The sequence below is a fragment of the Symphodus melops genome (genome assembly GCF_947650265.1).
Source record: "Symphodus melops genome assembly, chromosome: 11".
Lineage (NCBI taxonomy): Eukaryota > Metazoa > Chordata > Actinopteri > Labriformes > Labridae > Symphodus > Symphodus melops.
Window position 1 is genome coordinate 11,138,731 of NC_136701.1, and position 21,455 is coordinate 11,160,185.

General features: G+C 38.7%; 1 protein-coding gene across 2 annotated transcripts in view; it reads left to right on the top strand.

Annotated features, from left to right (window-relative positions):
- Positions 1–21,455, top strand: part of LOC306831444 (roundabout homolog 1-like) — a 98,074-nt gene that overhangs the window by 6,121 nt on the left and 70,498 nt on the right. The window contains exons 2-3 of one of the 2 annotated variants that reach the window (XM_079355555.1): positions 2,584–2,725; positions 4,400–4,492. In XM_079355555.1, coding sequence (XP_079211681.1) covers positions 2,632–2,725; positions 4,400–4,492 — 187 coding nt within the window. In that variant the 5' untranslated portion in view covers positions 2,584–2,631. Of the gene's footprint in view, positions 1–2,583; positions 2,726–4,399; positions 4,493–7,657; positions 8,274–21,455 lie in introns of those variants that run through there. The other variant, XM_079355556.1, reaches the window with a different exon arrangement.

Sequence of the window (21,455 nt, forward strand, 5' to 3'; positions counted from 1 at the left end):
TGATGCTATAGATGGAAAATTAGGGGATCACAATTGCGTTATAAATAATCACATGTACAGTATGATGTGTGCCGTTGTAGGATTGAATGGATGAATTGCAATTGCGGGTAAAATACAACAAAAAAAGAAAAGAATATCTGACCAACACCTCTCAACACAGAAACAATTTCTTCTTCTACATACAATATAATAATTCAGCACATCTGACTCGACTGTTGTAGACTATGTGTTTATTAACACACGCTACATATAACCTCTGCCCATTGCAAATTCTCTCTGTACTTAATGTCTCAGAAACACCTTAGCCTACACGGTTCTGTGCAAACTTCTTTTTGTGCAGTTTTAGTTTAATTGGTATTACTTATCAGATGATTTATTCCTGTTCTGACTTTTAAATCTACTTTCATATTCATCATATTCACTAATAACCTTAAGACAAATATCTTGTTTGTTAACCAAGATAGACAATAAACCTGATTCTGATTCTCCGTCTTATAACCCCATTTTAGAAAAAGTCAAGAAAAAAGTAACAGACCAACTGACCGACTGACCTACATAACTATCCCAAAACTGCAGTGTGAGCTGTGCCATATGAGGAACGCTAGTGCACCCAATATGTATCATAAAATGTCAGAAACTTCTTTTTTAGTATCTCTTTTTAGTACTTTCCAATATTTAAATGAAGGTCATCTATAATTGAAAGATATCAGAATGAATCTGTCTCTCCAAATGTTTTCATTTGTTTTCCAAAACACAACTAATATTACCGAGGGGGGAGGGAAACAAACAAACACAAAATATTGAACATGCACAGTAACACATTGTCTGATTTCATCAACAAAAAAGACATAATTGCTTTAATTGTATCAAACTGAAAAACATATCTCTAGATATTAGATTCATCCAATTCATACAACCAACAATTACACCATCCTTCTAATCACTGTCTGCACAGCATTTTCCACTTTTTGCTCAACTTTTGGCTAATTCACCACATTGGCTGTTGCTTTGCATTTCTCAGAACAATTAAAGTGGAGCAGGGAGTCGGTGGCTGCAGGGTGCCAATGCATCCCCATGAATCTGGCCGTCCATCAGACAGCTCGGATGAGTTGCAGAGCTTTTTGTTCCACAGATGGCTGATCAGTACAACTGACTTCCTATTTTTCTCGCCTGGCGCTGTCACCACGTCTCATCACCATTCCCACTTGAGAGCGAGGATGTGTTTTATCTTTAGTGTGTGTGTAAGGGGGTGCATATTTGTTTTAAAGGATAGGTTAGGATGTGCAGCAGGTAAAAGTGAGCTTTGTCTGTGGTGCTTCACTTGAGTTATGTATGAGCACATAAAATTTTCATGTTGCACTTCAACACAAAATACACTTATGCATGTTATGCACAAAGGGCACACAAAGAGAATGTTTTGAATTTACTGCATATAAGCTTTTTTCATGTGTTGAAATATGATCGTAAAAGCAGGAGCCATAGTAACTGCCCTCCTTGTTTCATGAGGATTGGACCAGACTGAAACAGACAGACTCAGAGTTTGGCTTCACGCTGGTTGGGTTTCAGAGGAAAGTCCATCTGTCTTCCTCTCTTCACTGTAGTGGAATTTTACACAGGAACATGGCTTTTGCTTAATGCTTGCCAGTATGTAGATGCTGGACCTAAAGTAAGTGTGATTTCACTGTGTGAGGACTTGTAAAAGTCCTCAAAATGAACAATTCACTTTGCATAATAATAATAATTTGTCATACTGATGGTAATGGAATGTTAATGCTTGAACATTTAATTCATTGTCCCGAGAACATAGCAAAAAACAAAGGCCAAGTATGGACAGACACAGGCAAAGAAAATCTTTTAAATGGACGATACAACATAACACAGTATGCAGGCATACAAAGCTATCAAAGTCTAGATAACTGGGAATGCCTCCCTGAAATTCTTGTTTTTGGGAATTCACATCCAGTGCACAGTAGTAAAACACTCAGGAAAGAGAATCAAAGGGACAGCAGGAATGTGAATCCACAGTGCGATATTCCCCTGCATGATAGGCGTGCTGTATGCTGTCTTGGAAGTTTAGAAGGTGTAGAAAAAATGTATGAAACATCCCTCTATGTTCTCTTCACGATATTCTATGCAGTCTCTGATAGTCTATTCATTGAACTAAAAGATTTTCCCTATTGAGCCTATATTGCAAGGCTCAAGCCTTCTTCTACTCATTGACAATATGTTAGATGCCACATGCTTGTAATAACATCAATGGTGAATTGATGGAGACAACAAAATAATGGAACTAATGAATGCTTTGAAGATTATGTCAAAGTGTCGGTTCAGTTTTATTTAGATGACTGCAAACAGAATAGAACGACACCATGATTAGTTAAAGGACTTCCCGTACTTGTCTTTATGGCATTTAACACATAGTGAAATGAAAAAAAGCTCAAAGCCAAATTAAATTAAAATAACTTCAGAGCAAAGTATCCATTGAGCTCTCTTTATTTCTCCAGCATGTCTGATTTAAAGCACATCTCTTACAACAACATGCCATATATCAATTAGTCATGCAGTCTGTTGTCTTGGTTTCAGGTTTGTTGAGGCCTCCTTGAAGGCAGGCAGGCCGGCCCTTTAGACACCATGCTGTCTGTCCAATCACACATCATGTTCCTTCTCATCAGCCTGCTTCGAATAATCCAGCTGCAGCATGGCCATGCCGTGGACATCACATCAGGTGAGATTCTCTTAATTTACCGGACACAGATGTTATAGTGCTTATTCTTTATGTTTGGGATGTATTGTTCTGTTAATGTACTGTTTCACCAACTTCACAGAGTGTTTAAAAAGGCTGGTACCATCAATCTACCAATTGAATGTGTGCAGACCTCAGAAACTGTATTTAAAGGTGGCAGAGAATATTCAAAAAGTCTCACTTCTATGTAACCTCTCAGAATAGGCGCAGGTCTAATGCGATCATGTGGTCAATGGATGAGAGCAGTACCAATACTTTCCTAACAGAACTTTGTCAGTGCAGTTATGCTGCTCTCTAGTGGCTGAATACTTTAAAACACATAGTATAACTTGGCATGAGGTTTCTCCCCTCTCCCATTACATTCACTGTTTAAGATGTAATGTGTAAGGTAAGTTTATTTATATAGCACCTTTCAGACACCAGGCAATTAAAAGAGCTTTACACAGGCAAAAAAACAAAACAAAAAAACATTTCGACATTTCACAAGATAATAATAATAATAAAAAAACGATATACCAATTTTAAGAGGCTAATAGGTGTGAGAAGCTAGAGGTTTAATTTCTGTCGGTGATAACTGGAGAAAAACCATGAAACAGTTGTTGTTGTTCAGGAGAGGTCTAATGGTGATTTGAGATCGGGGTATAATTGTTAGCATACAGTTTGACTTTCTCCTTGTCACATTGACAGAGTCATAGCTTTACTTATCAACTCAAAACTGTCATTTTAAACCGGGCATCAGACTGCACAAATTGGTACTCAGCAAAGGCTTTATTATTTAATTTTGGAAAGCTTTTGAATTCAATTAAAAAAGTCCTAGCAAGTCAGATACATTCCTTTGTGATAGCTTCATTGACCTGGTGAACTGGTGGCTCCCTCTAGTGCTTGATTTTCAGACAACATACACATTCTGTATCTTGTTACTGTGTATGACATGGCTAATGAAATCCAAATGACTTGGTTAATTTGGTTTATGCATTTGATTTTAAACATAATGCATCATTCTCATCCTTCAGGCTTTGGTGACATGACCATTTACTACTAAATACTCAAAATCTTGTTTTACTGCTTATTAAGCTACAGGACATCCACATGCAGTCTGCAAGTGTGCTGCAATTTAGTTTCTGCTAACAAAGACAAGATCATATTCCTGTAATACAATAATGCACTTATACATGTCACCTTTCTCTGACTGCATGATTACACTTGACTGCATCTCCCAGTGTATCTGCTCTTAAAATATGCTTCCCTTTTCATCTCCTGGCAAGAGGGAGTCTCTCTTTCTGTTCTTTCATTTTTAAAATAATCACAAACTATATTTATCTTTAATGAGCCATGATCTGAATCTCAATAAGGTATTTTTCTCCAATGTCAATAAAAGGTTATAAAAGTCTTAGAAAATTGCTGACAAGTCATTTGTTTCAAATTAAAATAACATGTTTATTCATGGTGTTGTGATTGAAAGTGCTGCTATTTGTGGCACTTTTCAGTATGTAATACATTCACCTGTAATGTCTCTTTGTATGGACACGTTTTTTTTTTAATGTCTGAGTGTTTATATATATATATATATATTTATATATATATATATATATACATACATGTCCACACTTTTCTTTGAATTATGTCCCTCAATGTGTTTGTCCCCCATGAAAACAGATACAGATAAACACAGAGGGAACCTTGAGATCATCGCCCAAACACCTGAATCTGACCCAGCATCTGAGCAAGACAACAGCCTGGGTTACAAAGGTATGATCAAACGGCCAAGTGCAATTTCAGGAATATTCAAATTTCCACCTGAAGTAAACAAAACAGAAGTTTACTCAAAAGTTCACTCTTGCACCTTGTACAAATGAGAAAATATTGTTTTCACATTCTGAAGGACGGTGTCCAACTCTCCCTTTGCTTTGACATTGTTTGTCGAAGGCTCTGGCATGGGTGTAAAACCCAATTAAAATCAAGGGTTTACTTATTCTGCTGTATCCTCTGTAATTCTGAAAACAAGACATACAGCTTATGCTGTTTGTAACACCTTAAGACAATTCAAAGTCAAAACAAAAAATAAGATGCAAGAAATAATTATGCTTTTGGCTTCTTATCTTTAATGTGCACTCATAATGTTTTTCTTTTTCTTTTATGGAGTCCAAATTGGAGCTCTTACTGGCCTCCATCTGATTTATTCTATTTAGAACTAATGGTGGAAAATGGATTCTTTAGCTGCATGTTTCCTCTGTCAAGATAAGAGGCCAATTTTATTTCATGCTTACATTTTTGTGGCCCAGCAGGGGAAAAAAAGATGACAGCGAGATTTTGTAAAGCTGAAAGGATGTCCAAGTCTAAACGACTGATAAGGCGCCAATTTGCCCAATTGAAGGAAATACAGAGGAGCAGAAGAAAAAGCTATTGCATCAGCTTGTTGAGGACGGTGAACGTAAAGGCTACCGCTCCTTCTCCTTGAAAACTGTATGACCCTGAGCAGCTGCAATGATGTGCGGTGAGGGGTGCTGACAAATAGGCAAAGATATGAACGAGTGGAGGGAAATAAAAGAGCCAAAGAGCTGTCATGGATAATGGGCAGCAGGGAGAAGGTAGAATCTGCATGGAAAACAACAGGCCAGAATGGAGAAAATATTGCAGTTAAAGGCACAGCTGATAGAAATAATATGTTACATTCACAGTCCATTTGACACAGTCGTAAAAACCTTTATTGCATGTTACACTTGATAGCAGGTACAGTATATGGAGGAGAAAGCTCTGTATTTTTGTGGACAAAACATCCACAAATTGTGGACTGGCTCAGGCCAAGTTTGTTTCTCTGTTGAGATTCCAAATTATTTATTTCATCATAAATATTTTTTGGATTGGCTTTGTGCTTTTTTGGACATATTTTCTCCTCTGGCTCAGAATCAACTGGGCTGAAATAAATAAATAAAAATAGGTCTCTGTGCTTGGCTCTGTTTCCTTGTATTCCTTGCCATTTTTTTGTGTGTGCAGTGTTGCCATGCAGACGTGCATGTCTTTGTGTCCATTTTTCACCATCTGTTCTTGGAAATACTGGTGTTGGCGACAGTTTGGATTGTGCCCAATTGTGAAATGCATGAAAGAATTTACAAACCCTGTGCTTAGATGTGTGCACTGCACCTGTTGTTATGTTGAGGCCTAATGCACACAATGCAAGAGCAACACTGTTCAACCTCTGTGCTCTTGTTATTTCTGCTTCAGTACTACTGTGCCTGCCAGTACATTTCTCTCAATGTTATAGACTAATTGTGCAATATATGAGGAGGACCATATTGTAGTCCATAGTGTTGCTGTCATTCAGTCACAGCCAAGTGTGCTGCCAGTGTTTTATATATATATATATATATATATATATATATAGAATCTTTTTAAAAGAACAGAAATACAGACATTTGTAAAAATAAGTAAAGACCAATAATAGGGAAATGAAATAGATATAGCAAAGTGATATGTAAGTCAGTCTTTCATTGTTTTTCTCCAAACATGTTTTAAATACATGCTAAGCCTTCTTGAATGGCTAAACATAGTTTGCATGTACTTCACAGGCAGGAATGCACTGTTTGCTGGACAGTAATTTATCACGTTTACCCGATTGTTGTATTTCTGCTCAGCAGAGCAGCCAGTGGTTCGCAATCTGCAATTAAAGGATTTGAGATGAGACGTTAAGAGGGGACTAAACTTTAGTCTCAATAAGATTTACGAGGAGTACACAGATAGATTGAGTTTTGCCTAAATATATAATTATCTTCTCTTCTCCGCGAGTAATTCAGTTTCAGAATGTTGTGGAATTTAAATGGCACGCCTTTTGTTATAGAAATAAGGCAAACTCTTTACTTAACATATGTGTGTGGCTTCATGCATCTTTCTCACTTAGTCCAATTGAGCTTTGGAGACCATGGTTTGTGAGGAAGTAAAGATTGCGATCCATAAATTCCACTCATGATCTTAATTGTCTTGAAAATGTGGTAAAGAGAAATCCAGCGGCTGCTGTGTGCTTTTTCTATTTCGAATGCCATCACACCAGACTGCGCTGCAGCCCCGCAGCCAGCAGAGGGCGCGCCTACATACTTAGACAACATATTACATTCCAGACGTTCTTTAGTTCAAACACTTACTGTAATAGTGAAATATTAATGAATCCTCCTTACTCAGAACGTATTGTATTTAAATGCGATTGAATCAGGCAGTGTGTTTATGACTTCAGCGTGTAATATGTACGGTATTAGGTTTCTAATGCACTTAAAATGTCGTTTAATTTCCCAGTGGTATGTCGAGAGGTCAGAGGGTGAAAACTACATTGATTTTTGTCATCGAAAGATGGAGCACAGAGTTGCTCCGGCTGCTGCTGTTGGGTGTGGATGAATGCAAAGCACACCGCCCCATTTTGAACAATATATAGACCTCGTGCTTTTTTTCCTTTTTCATCCTGTGACAAACCTGGGCTCTTCCCTTTAGGTTTTAATGAGACGGTAACAGTGCACGTCCCTCTCTTGAAAAGGAGGATGGAAATAAAATAAATCATTCATCAAGGTCAAATCATGTTCACTTTTAACTATAGGCACACTTTGGAATATTAATATCTGGCTGGGGAATTCTTAGCAGTTCATGAAATAATGTTTGAATATATTCAAAAGTGATGGACACTTAAAACACATCGTTTAATTGGTGCCACAAACTGGTGTGCTGCAGGATTAAGATGCTGCATTTCAGAAAGCTTTATACTGTCTTGATTATAGGAGTTGATTAGCAACAATTAGATATTCAAATTCCATAGTTTTGCAGTACTTTTACCAGTGTTTCATGCCGGATCTTTCTCTCAAGGGGCTTTGAAAGTGCAAAGCCTAGTGGAGCCTCGTGCTGTGAATGGATCCTTATGCGGTTAAATGGTGCCTGACTAGCAGGAATCTCCCCTGCACAACAGAAAAGCCTCTGACTGGAGAGGAAAACCAAACCATCAGTGTGCGCAGAGACGCACGGCGCCTCATCCAACCAGCGCCAGTCCCACCAAACCGGGCGAAAACTACGCATTCAAACCATTAAGGTGAATGCAACCAGAAACTTTAGCTCTGTGGATTCTTGCTCGCTATTCAGCTGTAGAAAGCTTCTCCCGAAGTGGAACTTAAAAGCGGATCGGATCACCGATGAATTCCGCGAAGTTATCAGCGTTTGGAAGTGAGGTGTCAGAGCGGAGTGGAGAGAATCCAAGTGCCGTGGAGTGGATTACTTCTCGAGTTTATCATCAACGATGTCTGCGACTGATCTGAACTTTGATTTGAATAGAAATCCACTTTCATTGGACCACTGCTGAACGCTATCGTCAGTGTTAGTGAGGAGTTCAGGAACTCTCTTCCATCCCCGGCTCTGCAGCAGAAGTTGTGATTTAGATGAAATAGACAACATAGAAAAGCGCATTCTCACTGGATTTACGGCGCGTCCAGCTGCTTTTGAATGATGCCTGCCTGTTTGACGGGGATTTACTGTCTACTGGCATTTCTGCACATTTGTACAGGTATGAGTAACTGCACATTTCCTGATATATCGGCACTTGAAGTTTCATAATATAACCCTTATGTTACTGCATGAACTGATTTAGACACATGATAAAACAAAGATTAGTGAGAGAAGGGGGTGATTCATTTGTTAACTTTTATCCGTCCTAGCACCCTGCGAGTATTTCTCTCACCTTTCCTCCGTGTAGCCAGCAGGGTCTGTACGTGGCCCCTGACTCGTGCTTAGAGCTGCCCGGTGTCTGTGAGGGACACACATCTGACATGCTCTATGCTCCAGTGTAATGACAAAAGGTTTTACAAGCAGCTTTTATCACGCTGGTGTAAATTAATAGCTACACTAAGTGTTCAAAGGGATAAAGGAGGGGTAGTTAGGTTTATGAGAGAGTATATTGTTGTATGCTATGATCATATCTGTTTGCTTCCAAGCATTTGAGGAGTCAGAGTAGGACAAGAGAGGTTATCATATCCAGACCTCAGTGGTGCATACATTAGCCTACATGTGTTGCAGATTAATGTGGCACACTGAGGCTTTGGTTGTACAATGTTTGCAGCAGTGAGCTTGTTTGATTCATAGTGGATGGAAAACGTGGCTCCATGCATAGTCCTATATTATAACATTTTTGTTAATTGCTTTTATTTCTGTGAAATGGAGGTTGCGCAAACTTTTATTGTCGAGCGTCATGCTTGGGCCACAAGGTGAGCACTGGGATACAAAGCAATACTTTGGATCAGCCTTTACATGCTGTGTGAAATCCATGCAAGCCCTGTTTCTGATGGCAGGTCACAGTGAAGTATGGGGCAATAATCACAGACTTAACATTGAAGTAAGACTGATAATACCTGTAAAAGTGGGGTTGCATCTCAGTAAATACGAGGTTTTGTTTAAGAACTTAAAGCGCATCAGCTCACTAGTACTCAAAGTGAACATTAAATCTGTTTCTATCTCTCTGCTGATCCTAGTGTATACAGTATGTGCAGTTTTTGACAACATAGATTCTCTTGCCTTCCTTTAAAAGTCAAATGGCATCACCTAATAGGAGTCTATAGTGGAAACTGTATCTGACACCTACCCTCTAGCAGTGGATACACATGTAAAGATTATATAGATTTTTCATTCAGTCTTGTTTCTGATGCTCTCATTTACTTTTGTTGGTCATAAAGAGTCATCAGTATTAATGCCACGTCCTCTTCATAAACAATTCCAAATTCCAAGGGGCTTTAACAAAATGCTAAATATGATAGCATAGCACCGTTAGAGTTTTAGCATGCAACTTAAGACCAGATATTAGAATACACAATTGCTAACCTAAACACCTAATGATTGGAACAAACTGGTGAACCCTGGAGGATTTTTTAAAGGTCTGTGGGGCTTGAAAGGAGGAGTTTATAATCCACCAAAATACATTGGGCCTAATACCAGGGATAACAAAGGCACCCAATACAGAATAATGACTTAACCCTTCCATAGTATCTATTTATTGTTTGGGACATTTTCAGGCTTCTTTCAGGCTCTGTGGCTATAGAGTTAAGCTTACACCTGAAGTAGGAAACCATATACCAGCATATACAACTGTTATATTTATTCTGAAATTCACCAGGTTTGGACACATCTGTTCTTGGAACTACAGGCCAAAGCTCTTAAGAATTTGACAATGTTTTCGAAATTTAGGAGTCCCTCAGATCCCCTCTGGCGCCAGTCTTGCTCACTCTGTAAGACAAAGACAGCTGTCAGTAACATTAGCAGTGACCACAGCCTGACTAAAGAGCATGTTTTTAGCTCTCATGCTGTATTTTAAAAGTGTCTGACACTGAGTGATGACTTTATTTAGTGCTGGACTTTCCTTCACTGTTACTGAGGCAGATGTTTTTGGTCCTATTAGAGCTGAAATGACTCTGCCCTCTTCAGCATGTGGGCTTATTGTTATTCTTGGGCGTGACAACATGAGTTGTAATTAACATATTATTGGAAGTTTCATTTATGTAACACATTCCAAACTAAACATAACACAGCAAAATGTTCTTTCCAACTTCCCTGTAGCAGGGGCTGTACAGTGTGAGCATGTGGGTATAATACAGCCTTTTACCAGCCCTCTTTTCTTTAATTTCAGTGGTGACTCAAAAAGGAAACATGCTAAGCCTTGTCTACCCAACATCCAGCGCACAAAAAATGTGTATGACAACAATTTTCCAGTTGGTTTTCATTTGATTTTCAAACTGACAAACTGTATTATGACACGATCCAGAGAGTTTCAGGAATACTGGAGGAGAGTAGTTAGAGAGTCAGAGATGTTTTGCTGTTGAGTGATTTTCAAGAAAGGTGACATGATACTTGTTCATTTGCACTGAAATTGGCAGGGAGCCACCTCTTTATGTCTATGTTCGTTTGGTGGTTGCAAATGGCCAACGGAGACTTAAAGGCTCAATAATATCTTTTAATTGCTCCTACCTATTGTTTTTTTTTGTTCACTTGAGAAGCCACTGCATGAAGGGAACTCCACACTGGAACCCCAGACACTAAGGGTATCTATTTAATGATCCCAGCCACTGAACAATGGGAGCCCATTTTTTATTCTTCTGGTAGATTCTGACAATCTGTCACTAATTGGCCCCACACTGCAGTTTTTTTTCAACCAAGATATGAGAGCCAAAATACATCTTCAGTAAAACACATAGCAAGAGCCCTGTTTGAACCTGTGAGCTTATGTGTGTTTACCTCATTCCTTTATTCCACCATATAGTTACAGGTATTTTTAGACATTATAGCTGGGAATGCTGCCAGACTGTCCTTGAAAATGTTGCAAATTGCAATCAAAATGATTTCCTGTTGTTGTTTTTTTCCCCCCAGCCTTCTTTTGTTTAATGTATACCAACCCATTCCCTTCGATGGTTATCTTGGCTGTAGAATGAAAATGTCCATCATCGAAACATCAGGCTCTCAAAGCTTTGAAGTGTCGTCATGGTACTCACAACTAAGAGAAACCTGCGACTCCCTCTTCGCTGAGAGTTTAATATCTGCATAATAAACCTGCCATTGGTAATTGGATGATACATAATAATCTAAATGATGGCCATTAAAAGCATATGCTCGTGTCGAGATGGCTTTGTCCCTTTCATCCCACTGATCTAAATTATGCGTCCCCAGAGTGTTGCTGTGCCTTGCTTCGCCCTTTTACCAGCTTTGTTTGACTGCCTGTAAACACTGTATTAAAAAAAGGCCAAAATAAGAAATAAAAGAACAGATTGCCCCACAAGTTCATAGTTCTTACTCACAGATTACAGGATTTTGCAGCACAGTTTCCCACATGGTTTCACTTGGACTGAGAGGTTTAATATCTTCATAATAACCGTACTAGCTAAGCTAATAAAGGCTAATTACTTTAGCAATATGTGACCATGTCCTCAGAGTCTTATTTTACCTTTATAGACCCTCCCCTCCATGTGTTATCTGTGCAGCAGAAAGTACAATGGGGACTCAGAGACCTGCAGCCTAATTCCATCACTGGTGTGTGCAGCAAACCCCACAGGGACCAGTTTGACTGAGACATCTGGCCGGCCTAGCTGGAGTTAGTTGTTGCAAAGATCAGAGGTCACATGTTCTTACTCATGCCGCTGTGGCGACTGACACTCACGGCTGCAAGAGGTTGACTGTTGTGACCCAAAATAGCGCATGGCACTTGTTACAGAACGCCGGACTTTAAGTAATGATGGCTTGATTGGGAGGAGGCTGGCCTGCTGTGGCTTCCCCTGAGCTAACAAGATTCCCTGTCGTCTTTGTGTTGGTGACAGTGATGAGCTGAGTCCCACTGCTAATGAGGACTTCCTCGCTGTGGATGGTGAGGCTGATAGGACATCTTTGTGTAGGCTATGGCAAAGAGGAGGAATCCTTTGTTTGTTGGTGGGAAAGATGTCAAATTCTCTTTGTTCTTCTTTTGAAATAATGCAGCTAATAAGCTTTACTTGAGAGTTGTTTGGTAGGAAACCATCATCCAGAACAATGCTGTTTATTTGCTGCATGCAAAAAAGCTTGACATAGAATAACAATTATGTTCAAGTTGTAGCTAATTACTGTTTTATTACTAGCTGAGGATCTGCTGAAACTCAGTTTTTATCAGGATTCACCTTCATCTATTGAACCTAGCTGTACGGGTTAATGAGTAGAGCTTCAGTCAATAGGTAAGTCAGGAAAGTACAGTTTACCTTTGACTCAGAGACCCTCAAAATTGGCAATAGAAATTCACACATGATACCAAAGTTGAGAGTGTAATTAAGAATAAATAGAATATGAATGAAACTGACTTTTACAGCTATTAAAAAACCTACATCTAACGGTCATTTTGGACCATTTTGGACCATTTGTTAAGTCTGTATGGGTGTGGCAGATCACATTTAGATCACATCTGCCAGGCACATCTGCTAAGTAATGTTACATGAAAAATCTGCATCTTGCAGTTCTTACTGTTCTGTTTAATAGGCTAAGATAAAATAAGAAGAGGAAACATAGTGTCTTGGTCATTGAGTCACAAAATGCTTAAAAAAAATGCTAACAGTATGATTAGCAGACGTGCAAAAACTAGTTGGGATGCAATGCAAAATGGGTCCCTACGTAGGGTTAGCTATAGTGCTATACTGTTATAAAGCTAATTGTCTTGTGCTTACTTTAACTTGAAACACATTTCACATTGTGAAAGAACAACAAAAAAGCGTTTGTTAAAAGCTAAACTGCCACTGCCAATTTGACAACTACAGATGACACACAATCTCATGCAGAGGTCAATAACTAGTAACATGTGTTTGCACTTGGCCTGCAGAGGATGCTAATAGAATGTTCCGAATATTTACAGAAAGTTGTAGGTTTATATTTAGATTAAAACAAACTTCTTTTAGATTTGGAATGATTTTGAATAGACAGGTAAGTGAGTAAATTACACAGCCAGAAGCCTGTTGTGGAGTACAGAGCAGTCCGCAGATCAGCTGTTGTATAAATGAGGTCAGGCTTAATGAATGTCGTTTCTCTCAGGTGTCTTTGAGGTCATTATTACCTGAAATATGCTCATAAGAACCAGGAACTGCTCCAGCAGAATAACTGAGCATGCATCCCTCTTGTATCTCAATCCCCTGCAGATGATGCTGCAATTGTTTGTCTCTGCCTGAATGTGCATAAATGCATATGTAATGGTGTTAGCGTAAGCTTTGTTTTTTTTTCTTTTTTTTTTTTTTCCTAATGTGTGTTTTCAGATTGTGTGCTGAAAGCTGTGATTCATGATTGCTCCTTGTTTACTCGCTGGTTTTGCTGTGGTGCTGTGAGGCGGTGGTTGCCAACTCTGGGGTTCAGGGAAGCAACTGAGAGCTTTAGCAAGTGCCCGTGGGCTGGGAGGTCACAGGTCATCACACAGGCACGCACACACTTTTACACACATGTTGAAAAGAATCGATTTGTGTCTGACCCACAATGGGAGCAGGCTCCTTGCCTGAAGGATTTTCTCAGACCTCGACTACTTTCTTCTATCTTTTATTCTTTACTGTTATAAGGGAACACACATACGCACACACACACCCACTTACATTAAGGCATAAGAGTGTCTTCGTTATCACAACTCAAGCATTATCGGAGTGTAAAGGCATGGAGCTGAACATTACGTTTCAACAACAACAACAAATCTTCTGTCATTTCAGTATGAAGCTATTTAGGCTGATTAAAGGTGTCTGTGTATGTGTCACACGCCACACTGTAAGTTATTAAAGGCTGCAGACCAATACCTAATATGGCTTTGTTTGTTCATTTGTGACCCTATGATTCATTTAATCTTTGTCCTCTGGATAAGTTGTTTTATATTCCATCCAAAAAAGTGGAACCTTAAATAGTAAACCATGCTCATCTGGACAGCCTAGCATCTAAATCCAGAAATTCCCTCGAGGTTTGTGGTTTTTTTCTGGGCCGTTTGAACTCCTTTGGCCTTAGTTTCCTGTTCTGAGGTCAGTGTCCAGCTACGGTACTTTGCATAATTACTTCTGCAAACAAATCTACTCTGTATAGTTTGGACTTCTTAAAGGGAAGTGCAGATGTTTGACACCAAGCGTGTGTTTTTATGTATGTTTTTTTTTTCTACGTCTATCATGATAAACTTCTCCTGTATATAAAAAAAAGACACTGAAACGATGTTTATCCTTTTTTAAGGTATCCTACAAGTTGTCCATCTTTGCTGGAAATGATTGAAGTTCTGCTGTGGTTGACGTCAGCATGATGCTGCACAGTAATCCCTCCAGGACTGGGGATTGCAAGTAATTGGGCGAGTTAATATTTGAAAGAAGAGCTTCAAAGGTCATGGTAATAGCATGACCCCAGAAATGCTTGTCAAGGTTACCTCTGTGTGAGTCATCGCCTCTCCAGCCGAGCGGCTAACAATCAATCCAATCAATATCCTCCAAGTGACTAGGTTTAATATAGAATCATCTCTCGAAGGTGGTCATGCATTCAGTTCAACAAGCTGTTGAAAAATAAAGATCCAGCAGGTTTTGAAAAATTCAACTGCTTTGATTTTATGATTTTATATAATTAATGTCCAACTCCACCATTTCAGTTTATTCTGACGGCCTTGATCAAAACACATGTAAACCCAGCCTTTGCTTGTCGGATCGGATCACAGTAATTCCTCAGTGATGATGATAAGAACAGGTGGATCGGCAGGCCAGTTTGAGCCCACAGGACTGACCTTGTTATTACAGGGAGAGGACCTAATGTTTCCTTCATTAAGCTAAGGGCTAACGCTGGAATTTCTTCTCTCCAAGCTTCACGAGTATTTGATGTGCAGGCTCATTAGCTAGCAGGAGAGCAGTTGTGAGATATTTGTATTATGCGGGGACTGCTGGTGTCGAACTTGCTTTGAATGAAGATTTAGGAGATGAAGCGAATACCTTTAGTTTTTGTCAGTCAGTCTGGTTTATTTATACTTTGTAAAGCACATTTCAGTCATTAAGCAAAAAGACATATTTCAATTATGTAGAAGAGGTATTTTTGCACTGTGATAGTACATATATTATTTAATTTAAATTATGATCTACACACACACAGACACACACACTACTATGTAAATACTGTAAAAGATAAATTACCTCATGTTTACTTCATCCTTTTGCACTTCTCACCACTGCAATATTATCTTACTTAGTCTTGTACATATTAGTCTTTAATACCTATTTATATTTGTAGCTATTATTATTTAAAGTTTACATTGTATAGAGAGATCACAGTCTACCAAAGTTAAATTCCCTGTGTATTAAACATACCTGGCCAATAAAGCTGATTCTGATCCTGATGTAGTGTATTTGATAAAGGGATTAGCAAAAGTTGTTCTATATGCTGTCTGGTAGCCTATAATTCTGATTTCATAGGTTACTGTAGCTTATGTTGTAATGCATGTATTGTATGCATACTAATGATTGGATTGGACAAGAGGCCTGATACATGTGTACTGATACCGATTCTGAAATGTTTTATTATCATACAGTAACTATACTGTTATTGTTGTTGTTGGTTTTATGTGGCTACATAAAACCATAGTAAACACAGCATTTGATTTTGCTAGCTCCCTCTGCTAACAGGAAGCAGCAACGACTGTCATATTCTCTGTTAAATGAAACGTTTTATACTGCAGTGTCAGCTTTTCAAATTAAACGTTTCAAGTGTAAGATTTGCACTTTTCATCACAATGAAGGTGCTGTTCCATCCTGTCTGAACATCATCATGGAGATGATTTGCTGACACTTCTTACAGTTCAGTCTGAATGTCTTTAAAGTGAAACTGGGCGAGTCGAGAATAGTTTAAGTGCTCTCAGTCAGTAAATCACGTCAACATCGGACCCTATACCATTATAAGATCAGATCGGCCCCATCTCTAAAATCTATGATGTGACTGGTTTGTTTTACTTATCAGTAGTCTCCTTTCAGTCAAATCCATAACTAATAAAGTGTTTGTGGAACGTAATCATAATTGATGAGGCAAAAAAACCCCATTTAGGCTGATCAATCACAGCTAGGGATGTAAAGATTAATCGTGAGACAGTTAAAAGTCCATTCAAAGTTTCCACGGGATCCATACGACGAGTCGGGAACACGTGATCCAGTCAAACGGTCGGCTTTTCTCCGTTCACTCTCTCCGTGTCTGCAGCTAACATAATGATAGCAACGTCCTCTCATAGTCGCTATAGTCTCTCAGTCTGTGAGCGCGCTGAATGCATGCTTATGATTATATTAAATGTCTTATATTGTCAAAGCTAAATCAAGAGAGAACTTGTTGTGGAATAACAATTTATTATTCTCTGATGGATTTTAGTTTTTAGTCTGTAATGTTAATTCGGGGGGGATCAGAGAGCAGGGGGCTCTGGGAACTAGCTATTTAATAAATAAAGGCAAGCAAATATATATTTTAAATTTCTCATTTTCCTGATCTGATAAAATTACTGAATCTTTAATCTGTAATAGATTCAACAGAACAGAATGCTTTCTCAATTAAATGTACAGCAACAGATGTTTAGGCGACACAAAAACACTATTTGTTATTTCAGACATTAAAACACGTTTGGCCTGTATTGTTCATCTACTTCCGCCTTGGCTGGTGAGTCAAAAAGTTAATTTGGGACCCTGTCAGTAATATGGTGAGCATCAGCAGCAGTAGATCAGAGGTGTTTGGTTGTAACAAGCAGGCGTTACCATGGTAGCAAGACTACAAGTAGGTTTGTAACCATGTTCACCCAAACAAGTTTAAAAGCTAAAGACATTACGAGGTGCATAGGCATTTTCATTAAAAATAAAAGGTATCTCCTTTTTGTCATAATTTTTTTTTAACAAAAAATCGTGAATCGTATCGTGAGTTGAGTGAATCGTTGCATCCTTAATCACAGCAAAAATAATGATAAATGTACAACGATTTTTTAGATAGTGGCTGTGTATTTGTGTTGTCCACATATAATAACAAACACTGTGATGCTGTTACCACACATATAACCTATATGGACAAAATGAGGCCACTGTCATGTGGCACAGTAATCATTTATTCTCGGTTATCTGGTTTTCTTGATTGTGGGAAGCAACATTTTTATTGAGAGTTCTTTAATTTCCCAGGACTAGTTCTATGTTGCTTGTTTTTATTTTCATGCAGCTTGTTGTACTGTTGTTTAAAAGCAGTCTTATATTTAAGGCCTCGTGCCCATGAATGAGTCAAAGCCGTGCTGAACTATTGTTGCAATATTAAAAGGTACTTTGATTGTACTTCACCCACTGTCACTGGGCATTTGTCACGTGTCCTTGCTAGTCACTTAACAGTTTTTATTCAGTCCCTCTCCCCACCCTCCCAATCATCAATAGTTTTCTGTTCTTCTATCTGCTAATTTAAATCTCTGTTTGTGTAAATTGGACTTCATGCTCAAAAAAGAAAAAAAAAAGCATGTTGGATCCAGGCTATACTTCTTACATTTCATTACAGCCATAGCTCGCCTGGGTACAATGCAGCTCGAGGCCTTCTTTATAAACAGGGGTTGCAGAGTGGCATCATAGCCAATAACATGTTTCGGAAAAAAATGGCCTCAGGTTGTTATGGGAGTAAGATTGAAAAGAGCTGTGGATAGGTATAGTACCAAGGTGTCGGTAGGAGCAATGTGACATCTGCAGTCCTCAGTGACTATGTTGAAATACATCAGCTAACTTGTGTTGTGAGTCTGTATGAAGGCAGGGATAAAAGGAAACTTCAGACGTTCATTCATCTCTCAGACATTTGATTCCCATTGCGTGTGATTTTCCACTGCAATTAGATCTAAAGGGAGCGCCCTCACACTTTACCTGCGATCAGCCAAAGTACCTGCACTTTTATGCTCATTTCAAACTGCCGCTTTATTTTAACATTCTAGATAGGTATCAAGTGTGAGCTTCAGCCAGGTTTTAAAAGCTGTTTTATTCCAAACAGAGTTGGCAAGGAGCTTTATTGCAAACTGTTGCCTTCAGCCTTGTTTCACAAACCATTGCAATTACATTAAACAGTCGAGTGGAACCTCTGTTCAACCAGAAGATCAACACAACTTTTGCCAAGATAGTTTCAGATTGTACTGAAGGCTCAGTTTTCACTCCTCAAGCATTTTATTAGAACGCACAGAGAAACACACACCACTTTAAGTTTTTTATTGGTCACAATTATACTGTAAGCAAAGAGAGACTTTAGGGCTGAAAACCTAAATCCTCACAAAACAGCGGACGAAGCTGGAAATCTGGGCTTTAACCGTGTATGCACGTCAACAACCAACTCCAGAGTCCAGTGCCAACATGTGTGGTCAACAGCAGCACCCCCAATAGTGCCAAATAAAAAGCTGTTCATACAGATAAATTCCCAAAATCGCAACCAGATGAGCAGCTTTAATCACCTTTTACAAATCAGTGGGAAAAGCTTAATGGAGGATAAGCTTTTAACTCTTCATGGAAAAATGGGTTCTAGTCTGTTCATAAACACTTCAATCCTTCATAGCAAAAGTGAAGTGAAAAGCAATTTGTCAGGAACACAGTTAAAATGATATTTGCCCAGTGGAAGTGATTGACACAAGCAGGTTTTCTGTGAAAAAAAGGTCAGTAAATTATTGAGTTCCAGAAGCTGCTTCTCATCCACACTGAACTCTTGACTTCTCACTGCAGTGCTTTATTGCCACTTGTAGTATTGCAGCTCCCGGCAAACACTGTTGATGGACTAGAGTCCGGGAAAAAAAAAAAAAAACTGTATAAGTATGTGGTTTCCACTTATACACTTCACTTGGAAATGGAGCTGTTGGCTTTGTAAGTAATTCATATTCCAATCATCAATTTAAAACATTAATCTTTGGAATGGTTGATGTCAAGAGCGACACGACTGGCTGCAACTGAGCTTGCAGATTGCATTAGAAACTTCTTTGATAATACATATTTCATTACAGTTACCACAAGATCGTGTTGTTTAATTAATTTTTACCCAGAATTCTAATATGGCACCCACAGCAGTGGGATATGTACTTTCTAAGCGTGAGTTCTGCAAATGACACCAGCTACTGTTTTTTGAAAAATTCTGAAGTACTGTGTCTAAAAACCATTGAATTCATCACAAAACAAAAAAAAACACTTTAGCTTGACATTATGAGAGTTGTGAACAAACTGTTTTTGTCTTTTTTATCTTTTTTATGTCTAATTGAGTATCTGACAGATTACTTCTGTGATGCCAGCTGTGATCCAGCATATACTTAACAGTGAGTGGTATCAATCACATTTTATTTATACTACTAGCACAATGGGGAGCACAGATTCCAAAGGGCTGTTGGGCTATATCTTGCAAGTTATTGTTATATTTTACAACCATGACGGCTCTAATTACATATTGTAGGGATATTAATGTTATCTATGGGGCCTTCTTCTTTTACTACATATATTGTGTTCGAAACAATGGCAGCACAATATGAATGGACAAACAGAGATGGACATGTCGTTTCCTGTCGCTAAATTTCCCCATCTGATTTCTGTCCTCGTGGAACATTATGCCAATGCTATAAGGGATTTTGGCATTGAGAGTCAGAGGACTGTGTCAGAGGTTTTCAGGTTGGCCTTCATGATGAACGTATTTGATCGTTCAATACAGTACATTTTAACGAGTCTGTGTCTGCATACATAATTGCATGACGTGAGCAGGGCTGAAAGTTTGAGATGGGTTTGGTGCTCAGGGCAAAGTCTGACTCCCTCCCTTCACATTATGACAGTCGATCCACATCTGGTTTGCTATTACCAGGGGCACAATTAAGACCAAAAATAAATGTATCGTGCAGACATGCACTTGTAACATGAAATGCCTCAGCATGAGTCAAATGTCATAAACATGTATTACTTCAGTTTGTGCAGCTTAAATGTTTTATTTCTTAAAAACCTCATTGGGGGATGACGTGAAGGACGCACGACTGTTACACATGATGTAATCTACTAAACCGAATACTGACAACTTCACTGCACATGTGTAATAGATGATTAAATAGGAGTTTTGTTCATACACTAGTAATAACAAAGTACCTCTTTGCCACCTCAGTGTGTCTCTTTTCATGGGACTTTCAAGCTCTGCCTGAGTGATAATCAATGGCCTGTTCAGCCACTTTACTTTCCACTGAACATTTAATGGAGTGAGGATAAGCCTCTCAGATGGGCTGCTGGCCTTTACAGGCTGTTTGTGCTCTGAAGGTGTTTCTCATCTCAGCTAACTTGCTATAAATCAACCAAGGCAGCATACCTGTTCATATGTCAAAACAACATCCAATAAAGGCTGAAAAACCTGTAGAGTAGGTTGGCAAACTGTGACATTTACTGTGATGTTACTTTTGAACTAGAAATATACAAGTTTTGAACACTTAAAATGAAAAAAAAAGTAACATGATCATTGGAATCATCCAATGTTTTGTAAGGAATATTAGGTCACAAAATGCTATTTTTTACCACAAGGGTTGTTTTCTGGGGGAGGGGGGACAGGATGGTGGTTGAAAAAAATAAAAGTATACAAACACTGCTCGAGTCTGATCACGGATTAGTTCTACAGTTAAAGTGTCCTGGTGACCCATTTGGCTCAGATGTTCATCGAGTCGTAATGTTCATGGTTCCAGTCTGCCCTGGAGACTTCATCGCTTGTTACCTTTCCACTGAGCATTCACCAGCTGGCAGCCTGAAACACATTTTTGTTTGAGAATTGTATCAATGCTCAGTACAACAACAACAAAAAAAGTACTGATTTAAGCCTGAATTTCTGCAGGCGAACACAGAAGAGAATATTTTTTAGAAAATCCACAATAAAGTTGGCTTCATTCAGTGATTGAATGTAAATGATAAATCCTTGTTTAGATTGATTACTATAAAATCTCAAGATATTTTTGGGTCATCTAAAAAGGAAAAAAGGAAAATATTCAAAATGTAACCATGTTTCCTTTCTCTGTTTGATTTAAATATAAAAAGACATCTTTTTCATAATTGACTATAGGAATTTCAATGCACAGTTTTCTGTATTTTGGGTTATAAATTCAGGTTGCCAGCATATTATTCCTCCTGCATTCCCTCTCAGTTGGTATCTGGCCCTGAACATCTGTGCTGCAGCAGGGAGGTGCTATCACGTCCATGACCTTGACTCTCCTGTCTGCAGATTGCCTCAT